Below are 17,707 nucleotides of genomic sequence, written 5' to 3'. Positions count from 1 at the left end.
GTGTAGCTTTGCTCCTTTCCTGGGACTCACTTGGTAGCCCAGGCTGGCCTCAAACTCACAGAGATCCACCTGCCTCTGCCTCCCGAGTGCTGGGATTAAAGGCGTGCGCCACCACTGCCCGGCCCTTCCTCATTTTTTATCTTTAAGATTTATTCATATTGTTTTCACCAACTTTGTAGTTATAAGATAACAATACAAGAGAAAATTAATATTTTGATCCTAAGAAATACTTTAAAATTACAATTTAATACAGTTTATGATCTTATGTAGTTATGAGGTATTTTATTGTGATGTATTTATAATAGAAGTCACATCTCCAAAAACGTAAATCACATCTGGATTAAATTCTGTATAGAGTGAAAATATAATTGCAAAATGAGTGACATAGAGTGATTGACTTTCAATGTATGAGTGTTTTTTAAATAAAGGATGTTAGGCATTAAAGATTAACATTCAACTGGCTTATATAGAAATGAGTGATATAAACAATAAGTATACCAGAAATGTCCTTTAAATCTTCTAGTCTCTGATATGGTATCAGATGTCACCTTAAAACTGTAGCAAGGGATACTTAATTTTTCTTTTAAAAAAATTCTGGGAGACACAGCAGAAAACAAAACAAAAAACTTGAAACTAAGTTTTTAAAAATCCTGCTGATTAGTTTTCATAATAAACAGTTCTATTCTAAGTACTCACTGCATAGGCATTCATACTCTCATTGGTGGGCACAACACAGTAGGGTAGAAAGTACTGCAAGCAGACCATGAAAAAAGGAATGTAGTTTCAGCATGGACTTGTTTTGTAACCCCTGGCCTTCAAAGTCATTTCCTTTATGAGAAATGAAGTGGTGGGGCCAAGGCTCACGTGAAGCTGCAAATCAATTCATTCTGCCACTGCATGGTCAATACTGAAAATCTCTGGAGAGTTTGCCATTCTCTTTTCTTTACTGTTCAAGTACTTAAGTGCTTTTTAATTCTTTCCTAAAGGTAATGAATCACGGTTGGGAATAAAGATAACATTGACCTTGCTGCTTTTCTCTCACCACCAAGAGCAAACTCTTCTAACCTTATAGAATGAAAAATGAAGGGAATCAGCAGGAATTACTGCAGACACTAGAGCAAAGTTTGAGGAGTCACTGGGAGTGCTGTGATTTGAAGAATGGCCTATAAGGCATTCCATGTACCCGCCTCTTAAACTGGAGTCCACAGAAATGCAAAGGGCCCATGACTGCATAAGGAAATATTATTTTCATCTCTGAAACTTTTTAAATTATGAATGTAGGCAACAACTAGGCACTGCTGCTTTGTTACCAGTTAAACTAATCTGTGCAGTTTAGATATATTCAAATGTCATTTATGCTTGCTTCCTGATTTAGAAATCATGGTAGACTTTATTTTTTAGAAATCATGGTAGACTTTATTTTTTTTTTTTTTTTTTTTTTTTAGTTTTTTGAGACAGGGTTTCTCTGTGTAGCTTTGCGCCTTTCCTGGAACTCACTTGGTAGCCCAGGCTGGCCTCGAACTCACAGAGATCCGCCTGGCTCTGCCTCCCGAGTGCTGGGATTAAAGGCGTGCGCCACCACCGCCCGGCATGGTAGACTTTATTTTTAAGACTTTATTTATTAGACTCGACGCTGGCTCTTGTTATTTAATGCAAAACAAATCACATACATAATTATTTACGTGAAGTTATCAACAAAAATTGGGTTTTCATAACTATTTCAACAGTTTTCCTTCCTGTATAGTTCTATAGGCTTCATCTTATGCATTTAGAAACATCGCTGTGAGAAGATCTCATAAGACTGTCAATGAAGCAATTAAGACTACCCTGGGAGGTATAGAGGCACAGCCAGCTCACTCAGGGACCACAGAACGCAGAAGTTGGTTACCATCACTGGACATCCTAATGGGAAAAAAATGCAAACTATGGCTCGAAAACAGTGTTAAGCCTGAAGGAGCAAACAGGAACTTAGATGGAGAAAAGTAGGCAGATATTTTTCAGGAATCCCAGATGCCAAGAGTAGGCCATGATGCCATTTCGGCCCCATGCTTTGTTTCAAGAACACTGACGACAGAATAGCTGACAACCCTCTTCTTGTTGACTAAATGGTTGCCTCTCCCCATCTTATCCATTCACCTCACCCCGCCAAAAGCGGCGGGTGTGTGTGGGGGGGAGAGCCTCCACCGCTAAATCTGAGACCTCCGAGCCTGACTTTACATGGCTTCGGGCCTGCAGCAACTGAAGCCAACATCCGCGTCGCGAACATCACGCGCCTCAGGCGGGCGGCCTGTTCCTCTCAAGGCTTCTCACAGATAGTGACAGCTCGGAAGCCAAGTCCGAGTCTCTTCACACCCCAAGCATAGACCCTTTAAGAACCTTGCTCCCGCACGGAGTCCTCAGCACCAGCGCAGACTCCACCCCGGCACTGCAGCCCGAGCAACACTCCTATCTGGCGCCTCGTAGCGGCGCCGTTAGTTTACGTTGAGGCATGGGATTGGCTGGGCATCTCTGACTGCAAGTGATTGGGTACTGGCGGCATGGCCCCGCCCCCTCCCCGCCTCAGGCCCGCGGTCGCCGGGTGTCCTCGAGCCGCTGGTCCGCGAGCAGCCTGGCAGTTTGCCTCTTCCTCGTCCGTCCTCCAGCTTGCGTCCATGGCCACCGCCGCGACCGAGGAGCCTTTCCCTTTCCACGGTCTTCTGCCGAAGAAAGAGACCGGGGCCGCCTCCTTCCTGTGCCGCTACCCGGAGTATGACGGGCGCGGGGTGCTCATCGCGGTCCTGGACACGGGGGTCGATCCCGGGGCTCCCGGCATGCAGGTGAGGCGGCGCCGAGGGCCCGCGGCCGGGAGGGCCGAACCAAGACCAAGCCTCAGACGGGTGGGACAGCTCGGGGCGACCGTAGGACCCCGTTCCCGCTCCACACAAAAGCAGCGTGGTCGGCGTGGCTGATCGAGATCGGGGCTTCGGGGAAGCCCGCTGGACAACCCGGCGTGCCAGGCCCCACATCTCCTCTGGGTCCTTGCCCGATCTTGCCGAGCGAGGGTTTTACAGTTTTTAACCCTGGGGGGATGGGGGGTGACACCGATGGGGCAGCAGCCCTGACAGAACTTGGTAGTGATGAGGTTTAGAGATTGGTTTTGGCAAGACTAGCAAAGCGGGGTTCCCAGAAGACAACCCGATCCGCTTCCGGAATGATTTCTTCTGATACTTTTGTATTTTTAAGTTATCTACTATGTATTTGTTTAGGTTGAAATCTCCTGGGTTAGTTTTTACATAAAGTACAATTAATTTGTTAGGGGCGAACTATTCAGGCCTTATGAAAATATGCTTTTAAACGCCTCAAAACGTAAGAGAACATACTTTAGCTGTGTTTTCCTCAAATGACTTCATTTTCCTTCATGCGAGTTAGAAGTCGTTAGGTCAGGGACCTTACTGAAAAGTGATGTTAAAAAAAAAATGCCTCTGAGTAAAATGCATTCTGTTTTTAAACTAAACTAGCCTTTTACTAAAACCCACTAATAATGATTTACAACCATTGTTGAAGATCTTCTCTGACTATTGCCTCCTTTTCAGTCCTATGTCTGTTTATCAGATAGATGCATTAGATTACATAGACATATATTATCCTAAACCCATTCCTCTCAAAAGAGGGATGCTTAGTAATTCCTTTATTCCTAGTCCTTGATTTTCTCCCATCTTTAGTTCTTTCATTGTGGTGCCTGATAATTGACATAAATGGATAGTAAGATAATTGACATAAACGTTAGGAATTAGTGCAAGAGTGTGGTGATATATTGTGCACCCCAATAAAACTTATCTGGGGATCAGAGGACCGAGCCAGCCACTAGATTAGACATAGAGGCTAGACAGTGATGGCACTTACCCTTAATCCTATCACTCGGGAGGCAGAGATCAGTCTGGATCTCTGTGAGTTCAAGGCCACATTGGGAATAGAGCCAGGCGAGGTGGCACACTCCTTTAATCCTAACACATGAGATCTCATGCCTTTGCTTGGGAAGCACACACGTCTTTAATCCTAGGAAGTAAGATGGCAGGGCAGAAGAAGGTATATAAGGCATTAGGAAACAGGAACTGTTTTGAAACTGAGGGTTCCGCAGAGGTAAGAACTTGTGGCTGGCTTGCTCTGCTTCTCTGATCTTTCAGCTTTTATACCAATGTCTGGCTCTGGGTTTTTATTAATAAGACTATTTAGCAATTCATGTTACATGAGAGATAGGAAGGAAGCCTGTGTGGTCACCCGGGGAGTCCTGCTTCAGATGGTTTGTTACTTCTTCCCCTCGCTGGAGCACATCCAGTGGTGGTCCTGCCTGGCAGAGCCCCTGATTAGAAGTTCAGGTAATGAGTTCCTTCGCGGTGACTACAGTTGTTATTTTATTAATTGTAGTTGCTAAGGCTTAAAACATGGTAACAGCAATGCCACATTGAGGGTTTATTACACAGTGGAAATGCTGCCCATTACACAGCAGTGTATTTAATTTTTGTAGAATGTTGGGAGAATAGTTTAAGTGGCTCACTGCTTCTTTTGTTAGAGGATCAGACAATTTTAGAGTAGTACTGACCAGTGGGCATTTGTAGAATTTCCAGTTCTGCTTATCAAAGTATTTTGTTTCTGTAAAGTAACAGTTTTTACCCTGTAGAATTACTTGACAATTGAGAAAATCAATACATAGGACTTTAAAGTGCTGAAGAAAAGTTTTAAATACTATTTTTTAAGTCTTAAATAAATAATAAATGTCTAGTAGGGGGAGTTTATAGAAGGTCTATCCTATGAATTGTCTGAAGGGAAAATAAGTTTGATATTTACATACAACATAAATGTTCAGTCAATAAAATATTGAAATCAAATGAAAACATAAGATCATCAACCATTAATGCTCAGATTCTAAACATGACCAGTTTTTTTTTTTTTTTTTTTTTTTAATTTCAGCAAGGAAATTAGCACATGAGTGACTTCAATTTTTTTTTTTTTTTCTGGGTTTTTCGAGACAGGGTTTCTCTGTGTAGCTTTGTGCCTTTCCTGGATCTCGCTCAGAAGACCAGGCTGGCCTCGAACTCACAGAGATCCGCCTGGCTCTGCCTCCCGAGTGCTGGGACTAAAGGTGTGTGCTGCCGCCGCCGCCACCACCACCTGGCGACTTCAATTTTTTTACTTACCTAATGAATTTATTTTAAAGCTCTGTATATACATTATTAAGGTAAGAAAGAAAATAGAAATAAAAAGAAAAGAACAGAAGAGGAGGCTGACCTGACCTTTTGAGATGCCTAATGGGATCTAAGTAAAGGACTAGAGGAGAAAATGAGAACTTGGAGCCAATTGTAATTACTTCCTTTAATAACTTCCTTAGGCCAAGTCCTTTTTTGTCATAGCTTCTGGCTTATTCAGAGTAGAGGGCAGGGCCAGGTATGATAGCATACTCCTGTGTGCAGACAGATTGAGGAGAGTAATAATTACACAAATGATTAAATATTTCCTCAGCAAGCATTCAAGTACCTAGTAGGTGCCTACTGTTCAGTTAAATAATGAAGTCCTGCAAACTGAATGTTTCAAAGATAGAAAGGTAGGATGACAGGAAGACTGACTGTGAGATCGTGGATGGGTTTCATGACAAGATAAAACTTGGTCTAGGCCACTGTCACTGCTACTAATCCATGCTTCTTCACTTTTGCAAACTTACTACTCATCAAAAGCAAACGTAGTAACACATCTTTGTTCAAAAGAAGTCAGTTTGCTTTTGAATAAAACTCCAGAATTTTGAATTCTATTATAACCTTTGGGTGTAGCCTCAGCACCACCCTTCACTCTGTGCTTCTCTCTTGAACACTTTTCAAGGCACCTAGATGTTGCAGGTCCTAATATATGCCTTTGCAGTGTGGTGCTTAGTTTGCCCAAAAGCTTTCTATAGTCACCTGAAAACTCCTTCTTCATGCTTTTAAGACATTACTGATTTAATTCAGCATTTTGCCAGATATTAGCTCTGCTGTTAAGGTTTGTCGCTTCAGAGATGAATAAGGCTAGTCAGTCCCTGCTAGCAGTGATTTCAGTTTTTCTCCCTTTTGTTCTACTCTCAAGTTGTAAATATCCCTTTATTTTCCTTACATTTTTTTCTGGTTAAAACTCTTAAAAAGCATATCAAATTTATTTGGTATGAAATCTGCTAGTAATAAGCATTTTTGTTGAAAAGACCTGTATGCATAATAGGAGAATATCCTCCTGGAAAAGAACTGTTTGGGGTAAATCTATACAAGTAACTTCATAAAAGTTTTTTGTTTGGTTGGTTTTTGTTCTGTTGAGACAGGGTTTCTCTGTATAATAATTCTGGCTGTCCTGTGTAACACAAAACTTAAAATGTCTTATTAATAGAAAACCTGGTGCCAGCTATTGGGGTAAATAAAGATCAGAGAGACAGAACAAGTCACAGCTAACCTCACCTGGCCAACTTCTCAGCCGATTCTGTTTCCTCAAACTGGAAGCCTCTGAGTCCTCATGGATCTCAGCTGAACTGCTGCTAAAAGCCTAAAAGCTTAAAAGCCTCTGGTTCCTTATCCTCATGCCTTATATACCTTTCTGCTTCCTGCTATCACTCTTAGGATTAAAGGCGTGTGTCTTTTCCAAGGAAGGCATGAGATCTCAAGTGCTGGGATTAAATGTGTGTGTCACCACGCCTGGCTCTGTTCCCAGTGTGGCCTTGAACTCCAGACGGATCTCTGCCTCCAAGTGATAGGATTAAAGGATTGTGTGCCACCACTGTCTGGCCTCTAGGTCTAATCTAGTGGCTGTTCTGTTCTCTGATCCCCAGATAAGTTTTATTTGTTAAAACACAAATAAAATATCACCACAGTCCTGGAACTCACTCAGCAGACCAGGCTGGTCTCAAACTAACAGAGATCTGCCTGCCTCTGCCTCCTGAGTGAGTGCTGGGATTAAAGGTGTATGCCACCACCGCCCAGCTCATAAAAAGTGTTTTTAATGTGCTAATTCACTAAAATTGGTTATATACTTATTAACTGTCTTTTACTTGGGTTTAGTTTCTGAAAGCTGAGCTTTGTGTTCTTATGGTATTTCATGGCTACTTCCTGAACCTCTTACTATCTTGCATTCTTATCTCTACTCATCTGTTATCTCAACTAATAATAAGCTTTCTAAAAGCAAGGAGCCTTTTAAATTGATCATGTTCTTGGAGTAAAAGTTACTGAGGAATAATCACATACAAAATCCCTTGCTTAAATGTACATTTTCAGTATTTCCCTTGAAATTTCAAGTAAATACATTTTTTTTCCCTGTTTAGTGAACTTTGTGTTTGATGGTTTGCAAGCCTACCCCTCTTGTTCTGGTCTTCTCTACAAATGTTTAATGAATGGCTTCTACCCATAACAGTTCCTGCTAGTGGAGAAACAAGTAACATGTATTCCTGACATTTAGGGGAAACTTTAGGCAGTTTCTCTTTTTTAGCTAGCATATCCAGGAAACATTTTCCTGCCTTCCCTTCAAGCTTATTACTGTGGCTTTCCCCATAATTCCATTTTCCAGGCTTGCCAGCCCTCACTCATACACACCTCCTTCCTCAAAGATGGACAGCATACTTCCACTATTACCAGTTGAGTTTCCTTTTTATCCCAAACCTCTACTGCAAAGTTCTCATATGATTTTGCCCTTATATTTTTTTCCAGCTCTAAATTTTGTTGTCTCTTTGAAAATCTTCAATAGAGTAAATAAATTAAATTTTTTGCATGTGTATTTTGTATGTTTGCTCTGCCCCTCTCTGTCTCTCTCCTCTCTGTCTCTGTCTTTCTCTCTCTCTCTCTCTCTCTCTCTCTCTCTCTCTCTCTGTCTGTATGTGTGTGTGAGAGAGAGACAGAGAGACAGAGAGAGAGAGACAGAGAGAGAGAGACCCTGAGTACTTCATATAAGTAAAACTTACATAATACATGGTAAATAAACCACTAAATCCCATTTGGCTTTGCTGACATACTGATAATGAGGGTTTATTTTACTAGTTTGATATGTTTTTCATTGACTTTTTTCTGAATTGTCATATTGAACCTCCTGGTTATCTGCATTCTTCTAGTATAAATATCTAGTATAAATAAGAAAACTAAAAAAAAAAAAATAAAAAATAGCTGACCCTGACAGGCCCTTTGGAGCTTCACACCATCATGCTCTCAGTTTTTCAGGGCAACATGACGCAGTTCAATGTGTGATCCACCAGCTGTACCTTCTTAGCCCTATGAAGAAAAAATGTGCTTCCTCTAAGAGTCACTTCTTCCTTGAGTATATGTTAAATACAAAACTTTGCATATACTATAGAGGAAATATTTTGTGTTGGGGAAAAGATTCATGATAGTAATGGCCATTAACCCTGGTCTTAAGATTTAGAATTTTCCAGGTGGAAGAAAAGTCTGAAGACTGTGCTTGTTACATTCTTGACATTTATTAGTTTTTTTTCTTTTTTGTTTTTTTCAGACTTCGTGTTTCCATGCCTAATTCCTGCTGGGATGTGTGTGTGTGTGTATAAATATATGTATACTTGTGTGTGTGTACACATAGAGTTTTAAGTAGTGTATATGTTCATTGTACAAAATGATGGGTTTCTTTATGACATTTTAATACATGTATATCTCAAAAGACAATAAATAATAAATGGGAAATGAATTAGACAGCTCTCAAAAGAAGTAGAACAGTGCTTGTAAGGTGGCTCAGTGGTAAAGGTGCCTGCTGCCAATCCTGACAGCTTGAGTTGAATTGCCATGACCCCATTTGGTGGAAAGAGAGAACCAACTCCTACAAGTTGTTGTCTGACTTCTACTCACACTCTGTGGCATGCTTATACTCACACAGATACCTGTACACACAGCATAAATACAATTTAATCTTAAAAATGTACAACTATCCAATAAATACATGAAAAAAATTCAGTATCCTTAGCCATCAGGGCAACGCAAGTCAATGTTATATTGAGATTCCAGCTAACCAACTCAGAGTTTCTATCATTAAGAAAGCAACAGATGCTGGTGAGGATGAGGTTGAGGACTGCAGTAAGATCCTTATATACTCTTGGTGAAAATATATATTAGAACAGCCACTATGAAAATCAGTATTGAGGTTCTTCAAGTATATGTGTGTTCCTCAATATATATTGAATACAACAACTTGCTTTTGCAAAACTAGCCCCGAAGAGCCTTATCAACTGCTCTCCCATGAAAATATACTACTACAGTTTCCTGTAGCAGTAGATTGTAACTCACATTAAAATTTATGGCTAGTAAGGAAATGTACCTTACCAAAATTAGAGCTGGCCGGGCGGTGTTGGCACACGCCTTTAATCCCAGCACTCGGGAGGCAGAGCCAGGCGGATCTTTGTGAGTTCGAGGCCAGCCTGGTCTACAGAGCGAGATCCAGGAAAGGCGCAAAGCTACATAGAGAAACCCTGTCTCAAAAAAAAAAACAAAACAAAACAAAAAAAAACAAAAAAAAAATTAGAGCTGATGCTAATTCGGTAATAAAAAAAATGTTAATACCCAACAAGCACTGTTATTGGGTATGTATCTGCAAGTTGAATGGGGATACAACCTGTCCCTTTGGAGCTTACACTCTTTAACAGGAGAAACTGATGAGGGTCACCTCGTGTGTGTTATTGAAAGTTGGATTGTGTCCTGTGAAGTGAACAATGTGCAGTTTGAAGTTGAGGGTGGTGAACACATGAAAGAGATCATTTGGGGAGGTTTTTCTGAAGGGGTGATAACTTTACTAGAAAATGGAAATGTATGTTCAAATGCTGTTACACAACTGAAGGAATAGAGAATTCTAAAAAGGGGGATTATATGAAAATAGTCGAGGCAAAAATGATCACCATTTTTTATGGGAAGTAGTGCCACAGAGCTTCTTATGTTTATGAATCTGTGAAAAGAGAGGAATAATAAAACACAGTTTGTCTGAATAATACATTTAGCTGTAGAAGGAACACCTTTAAGGAAGTGATTTATATAGGGCTTCTTCAATGTTTTTCATTTGTAACTGACCTCTTTTTGCCCATGAAATTTTACACAACCGTAGGTATATAGGCAAATAAAACGAGTATATAAATCAAGCATTTACTGATAAGTCATAAAGAAGTTTATTGTAGGAGCTGGAGAGATGTTTCAGTGGTTAAACTGTTCCTGCAGAGGACTTGAGTTCAGTTCCCAACTCACATGGCAGCTCACATCAACCTTCAACTCCAGTTCTGAGGATCCATTATCCTCTTCTGGCCTCTGAAAGCACCAGGCACACATGTAGTACATATACATATATATAAGCAAACACATAAAATACAAATAAACCTTTTTTAAAATTATTTTTAAAAATTTTTGTTAAATATAATAGCATTTTACTAAAGGCAAAACAAATGTGCATACTCATTGAGATGAATAAACTTGTTTAATACAATCCAATTTAAAAATAAACGAATTTAATATTTATATGCTGAGGAGTGGTGGAGGGAAAATATTAAAAGTTTTGATTTCTAGAATTAAACGATTGGGTTTCTATAAGAGTAGAAATTCCGTGCAGTAAAAATACTGCAGTCCATAGAATACAATAGGATCAAGTCAGCCTGGAATGTTTCAAACAAGTGTTCAATGAGTTTTGTAGTTTGGTGGCATGCACAATATGAAGTATACAATTGAATGTTCAAAACCAAGGACACAGTGTTTATAAAATGCAGCTGGCATAAGTGCTGCCACAAGCACTTTGGATTCATTGCACATTTAGTTTTGAATTAAGTTTTGATAGTTGTATGTATATTCAGTAACCTTTTACTGTTGCCAGGTTTTTTGTGACACCACAAACATTAAGTTACAGGATCCTCATAAAGAGTAAAGTTTCAGCTCAGTTTAAGAAGCTGATACCTACATTATGAAAGGAAGAGATGATAGTGGTTTGGCAAGTTGGCACAATGGTGATAAAAAGTAGAAAAATGGATTTGAATTCCATTTTAGAGGAAGTACTTCCCAATAGCTGTGGTGCAAGGTATAAATTAGATAATCAGAGAAAGACTTCTGTTTCTGGCTTGAACAACTGGTGTATGATATCTGTAAAGATAACATTTGGAAAAAAACAGATTTGGGAGTGTGTTACTTTGAACTTGGTTGCTTTTTTGTTTGTTTGTTTGGTTTTTTTTTTTTTTTTTTTTTTTGATTTTTCGAGACAGGGTTTCTCTGTGTAGCTTTGCGCCTTTCCTGGATCTCACTCTGTAGCCCAGGCTGGCCTCGAACTCACAGAGATCCACCTGCCTCTGCCTCCCAAGTGCTGGGATTAAAGGCATGCGCCACTACCGCCCGGCACCTTTGAACTTGGAATTTACTAAATTTGAAGTACTGGTGTGACATTTAGTAATAAAATACTACCGTTTTTTATCCAGCCCAGAGCTCACATTCTTCATATATTTGCTCATTGTTGCCTTCTCAGGAAGGCCTTCTTTGCCCAACCAAGTTAAAATCCATGCTACTTATTTCCTGTCTTCTGCTTAATTTCTCAGTATTTTACATCTTTATTTATTGTCTACTTCCTTACTATGCTATATATAAGATAAGGGATTTTTGTGTACTGACAACTGCTGTATCCAACACCCAAAAGATTATAAATATTAAAGAAATATATGAAACCACTTGGAGGGTTGTATATTGTTTTCCATGACTAATTTTTTTGGTGTTTATTTGTTAGACTTTTTTCTTAATATAAGTGAAAAATTTCATAGATAATTTTATGTATATAGTGTGTATATATACTCATGGATTTATATTACTTTCTTTAAAGACAAAACTAACTCATTTTATTTGCCTCAATTTTCAGGTTACAACTGATGGAAAACCAAAAATCATTGATATCATTGATACCACAGGAAGTGGTGATGTGAATACTGCTACAGAAGTAGAACCAAAAGATGGTGAAATTATTGGTCTTTCTGGAAGAGTGCTTAAGGTTGAAACATTTCTCTTCTTATTGAATGGGTTCTTTTGGCTTGTTGCCCCCCCCCCTTGTTTTTTAATGTTGCTTCAAAGCATCAAATGTTTTTTAACTAAAATGGGCAGTAGAGTAGTATTTACCTGTTACTTGTAAAGCGAATTATCCCAAAAGCCCTTGGTTTAAAATAAAATGTTCCATTACTGTCTTCTAGGAACCTACGTTGTGATGTTGAGGGATGCTTATAGTTGTGAATTTCTCATGAAGTTGTAAATTGTTGGCTGTGGTTATGGTTTCATTTAAAGGCTTAGCTAGGGAGCATTGGGAAAATGGCTGTTTCATGAATGAATAACTTGGGTTTTTTTGTTTGTTTTATTTTATTCTTTTTGACAGGGTCTCTCTATGTGGTCCTATAACTCTAGGTAGACCAGACTGGCCTCAATCTCACAGGCCTGCTTTTGTCTCCCAAGTGCTGGGTAAAGGCTGCACCACTACACCTTGTTTCTTTGCCACATGGCTCTCTAGACAGAACTGTTTTATAGTATAGCATGGCAGCTATCTTCTCTCAGGGCAAGACATCTAAGAGAACAATCAAAGTGAAAGTCATGGGTTTTTTTTTTTTATAAGGTTAGCTTACAAGTGACAGTCCACCTCTTCATTGTATTCTGTTTATTGTAAATCAGTCAATAAATCAGTAGGTATGATGATGGAAAAGGTATCTTATAACAACATGTATACTGTAAGGTGTGGATTATGAGGGTCATCTTAGAAGTTATTTGTTTAGTAAAGTCCTTTATTTTATTTTGTTTTTCAGTTGAGGTCAACAAGTGGTTTTAACTTGTGAATAGAAAAACAGAGAAAGTAACCACCTATAGAGTTTTGCCTTCATCATTTTCTCAGTGAACCTGATCATGAAGAAATATTTATGCCCTAATCCTTCCAACTTAAATGACTGGCTTTGTTTTATTTTGTCCTTGGTAGAAAGGCACAAGTAAGCTAAGCATGAGATAATAGTTGTAAAACAAGCTTAGAGCTATTCATGAGTTACTAGTTAATGCATTTAGAGGATGACAAAAAATTGAGTGATTTTATTTTATGATTTTCAAAACAAGCAGACTTAGTTTGAAGTGCATTAATTTACTCTTGGACAGTAGATCATATTTCCAGTGAGTCCTGTAGATTTAGACCTACATAATTATTCTTAGTTGCTTACTTTTAGATAACTATAATAACCTAAGCTTTAAATAAGCCATATAAACTATTGTCACTAGTGCTCAAAGGTAGAAATTATATGTAATAAATAAGCTCCAGGAGTCTAATCGGTGAGAAAGAGGAGGGATTGTATGAGCAAGAATTGTTGAGACCAAGATTGGAAAAAGCACAGGGACAAATAGCCAAACTAGTGGAAACACACGAACTATGAACCAATAGCTGAGGAGCCCCCAACTGGATCAGGCCCTCTGGTTAAGTGAGACAGCTGATCAGCTTGAACTGTTTGGGAGGCACCCAGGCAGTGGGACCGGGACCTGTCCTTAGTGCATGAGCTGGCTGTTTGGAACCTGGGGCTATGCAGGGACACTTTGCTCAGCCTGGGAAGAGGGGACTGGACCTGCCTGGACTGAATCTACCAGGTTGAGCTGAATCCCCAGGGGAGTCCTTGCCCTGGAGGAGATGGGAATGGGGGGGGGGGGACGGGAGGAGGGAGGACAGGGGAATCCGTGGCTGATATGTAATATTAAATCAAATTATAAAAAAAATTTTAAAAAAAGATAAGACAATTAAGACTGATAATTTTGCCTTTTACTCACATGCAGACTGTTCTCTAGTATGTTTTATTGCTTCATTTGCTATGCATATTCTCCAGGAGGTTGACATTTGGTCCAGCCTCCTAGTCCACATAGGGGGATCTACTGATTGGTTAAGTTTGGATAGCTTGTGGAATAGGATGATGGAAAACTAATTGCCCTTCATTTAGACTTTCTGCCAATCTTTCCTTTCTCCATCCATGCATAAAATATACTTACAGAGGTATTGAGATGTTTTTCAATAGTCAGGAAGGAATAATTATTAGTCACTGGTACCATGGCTATTTGGTTCTCCTTAGCTCTTTAGGACACCATTTTCTGAAAGTAGCACAGTAAGTTTCTTTGACTTAGCCATGTGGTACAGTGAAGTAAATATCTGTCTCTGTTTCTCCTTCTTCCAAATAGCTCATAAACCACCAACAGAGCCTAATTCTTCTGGTTTAAGACCAGAAGAATACAGGTAATACTTTGAACACCTTGGTAGCCATTGTCTATAGATGGTAATCCTCTGTACAGTCTTTACTCCTTTTTTTCAGGTCACAGTCTGTTTCAGCTTCTATGATAATCATTTCTTTGTTTGTGCAGATACATCATCTTTGTGTAGATACATAAAGTACATTATTTAATTTTCCCTACTTTTTAACTTTTCATGAATGCCCTCATTTCTGTATCAGTTTTTCTTCCTGTTGTTGGTGTTTGCAAGATTTAAGATTGATTGGTCTTTATTATTGTTGAATGTAACAATAATTTGTTCAGTTTCATTGCTAAGTAATATATGATTTCTACATAGCACATTCTATCTGCTCTGCTGTATTGAACTGTTTCTTGCAGTTTGAGACTGTTAACAGTTCTTTTGAAAGTATTGTGCACATTTCCTGTGTGTGTGTGTGTGTGTGTGTGTGTGTGCGCGTGCGTGGCTGTCTCCAGGATGTATACTAGAGGTGGAATTGCTGAGTCATGGAGATACAGCTTTACTAGGTCATATATAACATATATAACATCTTTATCTTTATGCTGAGGCTTTTAGCGGAAGTTTCTCTCCTGCCTGCCTGTTCTCAAATACCTGGCAGCCACTTCTTAAATAATTGACTCAGAGGCTTACTATTACTTATAGATGTTTGGTCGGTAACTCAGGCTTATTACTAACTAGGTCTGACACTTAAATTAACCCATGATTCTTATCTATGTTTTAGCTGCTTGGCTTGGTACATTTTCTCAATGTAGTGTTCTCATCTTGCTTTCTCTGTGTCTGCTATTGACACCCTTCCTCTTTCCTACCGTTCTCAGTATGGTTTTCCTGTCTAACTTCTTGCCCAGCTACTGGGTTGTCAGCTTTTTATTAACCAATGAGAGTAATATGTATTCATAGTATAGAAAAGGATTATTCCACAGCATTCCCCCTTTTTGTCTAATTAAGAAGGAAGATTTTTAACTGTAATATAGTAAAACTATCTACAACAAAAATAGTTAAGAATTACAGTAACACTAATCCATTTGCATTTTGCAAAATTAGAGAAAATACTTATTATCTATCTTATCTTGGTGAGTCTAAAGTGTTGTATCTAATTTATCTTTTATCATAACTAAGGAAAACTATAATTATAACTCTCTAGTCTTCACCTCCTTCAAAGACCCCAGAAGGGTGAAATGTTACCTAATGACAATGACAGGGTCCTCAAGCTGCCTGGCCAGTCACCCAAGGTTCCTCTGCAACATTGAGGCATCTAGTTCTGGCCTACAGGCCTAGCATGTCTGACAGACTTTTTTTCAGAAGCAGGAAAATCTGCAGGACTGTCCTACCCTATCTTGGCAAAGTTTGGCAGTTGCTTTTCTTTGTGCCCTGCTTGTCCAGATTGGACAGCGTACTTACTGTCGGCAGTCAAGGCAAGGGGAGTTTCTTGTCCAGTAGCTAACTTTTGCTATAAAGAAAACAAACTTCATATAGTTTCTTCCATGCCCACCATCCTCTTTGAAGTAATTAGTGCTACCAGGAGCAGATGTATCTCACTGTCGAGAAAAGTCTTAAGTTCTTAAAACGTTTTAAATGCCATATTCTGTAGGTCTTTGAAGTGTTTGAAGATTGCCCATCTATCTGAAAAATATCTCTGTATGAAACATACCTAACATGACTATAAGTTTGCTATTATAGATGACTATTAGTCTACATTTCCTAATTATATATTACATTTTAAATGCGCTGCATAAACATAATACCCTAAATAAGAGTAGAAATACACATACAGTATAACAAAATAAATTTTAAATTTGTATCAATAAACTAAAATCCATACTGATGTAAAATATGTAAGATTAACAGTTGTTTTTTGGATTAAAGTACATTTAATAATCTACCTTTTTCTCCATCATTTCTATATCATAGCCCACTTTTTTCTTTTTCTTCAAGAGATTGACTATTACCAATAACTATTTGTAACCAAACCCCCTAAACAAAGACAAACATCCATAATCCATTTTTTTGGGGGGGAATGTGGGCATAGTTTCCTAGGCTACTTCCTGCCAGTTAGGGGCACTGTTAATCTATGGGGACCCTGAGAAAATTTAGGATTATGGTCAAGTCCTGACTGGAGTAGTCTGTGAGGCTGGATCATCTCAGCCTGTAGCAGCCTTGAAGCCTTTCTGGATGCAGAATTCAGAGGAAACTGCAGCACGGGTGCTCTGAAACACTGGATCATCTGGGCCATCTGTTTCCATTGGAGATTTTTCAGGGGGTCTTCCTTAGCAAATCTGATTTTTCTTAACACAGAATGAATCCACAGCCTCTCATTTCCTGTGGAAATAAAAGCATAACCTATTCTGCAAAGTAACATCTTTTGACTTAAATTTTGAAGTCAAGGCATTTTTAAAATATATAGGTTGGATTAATCCAGCAATATTTATAATCAAATGTCTCTTATCAGCTATTGCTCATACAGCAATCAAACAATTCAAAGGAAACACAATAACATACAGTATCCAGATTCTCTGTGTATTTTCCATCTTTACATGGCTTTTTTTTAAAAAAAGGCTTTATTCCCTTTTAAGGACTTTATTACTTTAAAACTATGTATTTCTTTTTTATGACTGTCTATACCTTCTCTTTTCTCTCTCAAGCCTATGTATATTTTTAAACACTCTGTGAAACATTTAGAGGGTTTTGGCTTTTTGTTTGTTTGTTTGTTTTGTTTTGTTTTGTTTTGTCTGATCTGTCTTTAATGCACATCTCCATCTTTTTCTGACTTCATGAGTGTTTAATCTGCTAAACAGGCGTGGCTAGGATTAAACAGCTGGCTCCACCCCATTCCTTTGCTTCCTGAGAGTCTAGCTTCATGGTGGAAGTATTGGTGGGAGCCCCAACTCTGGGGAGGTTTTAGGTCCATGCCGCCACCAAGTAGCATGCTGCTGGCTGCTCATAAACTCCATTTAAGTGTTTGGTAATAGGGCCTCTTAAAAGAGCCACATGGTTTTTGCCACTAATGCTGAGTCAGGAAGCCATCTCTTAAAGGAGCTGTGCCTCTGCTTGCTGCCAGCAAACAGCCTACCGGAGAAAAGACAGTTGCCAAGAAGCTGTGTTTGAGTCCATTTTTGTGTGTTTAGAATCCTTTTTTAAGCTTTCTCAGGTTTTATGTGGAAATTCTTGCCAAACGTATGGGTGCCATATGTAGGTAGAAGTTTCTCTCTCACCTGCCTGTTCCCAAATACCCAGCAGCCGCTTCTTAAATAATTCACTCAGAGGCTTATTACTTACAAATGCTCAGCTGATAACTCAGGCTTATTACTAGCTCTTACACTTAAATTAACCCATAATTCTTACCTATATTTAGCCACTTGGCTTGGTACCTTTTCTCAGTGTGGCACTTTCATCTTGCTTCCTCTGCATCTGCTGGCACCTCTTGAGTCTGCCCTTCCTCTTTCCTAGCATTCTCAGTTTTGCTTTCCTGCCTAAC

General features: G+C 39.1%; 1 protein-coding gene across 3 annotated transcripts in view; it reads left to right on the top strand.

Moving 5' to 3' along the window:
* Positions 1-2,577: 2,577 nt before the first annotated feature.
* The window catches only part of Tpp2 (tripeptidyl peptidase 2), a 72,972-nt gene continuing 57,842 nt past the window's right edge, over positions 2,578-17,707 (top strand). For 2 of the 3 annotated variants that reach the window (XM_059278840.1, XM_059278839.1), the window contains exons 1-2: positions 2,580-2,816; positions 11,848-11,976. In XM_059278840.1, coding sequence (XP_059134823.1) covers positions 2,652-2,816; positions 11,848-11,976 — 294 coding nt within the window. In that variant the 5' untranslated portion in view covers positions 2,580-2,651. Of the gene's footprint in view, positions 2,817-11,847; positions 11,977-17,707 lie in introns of all 3 variants that reach the window. The other variant, XM_059278841.1, reaches the window with a different exon arrangement.

This window comes from Peromyscus eremicus, chromosome 13 (assembly GCF_949786415.1).
Source record: "Peromyscus eremicus chromosome 13, PerEre_H2_v1, whole genome shotgun sequence".
In the NCBI taxonomy this organism is placed as follows: domain Eukaryota; kingdom Metazoa; phylum Chordata; class Mammalia; order Rodentia; family Cricetidae; genus Peromyscus; species Peromyscus eremicus.
Note: the sequence above shows the minus strand (reverse complement) of the source record. Positions and strands in the feature narration are given on the sequence as shown.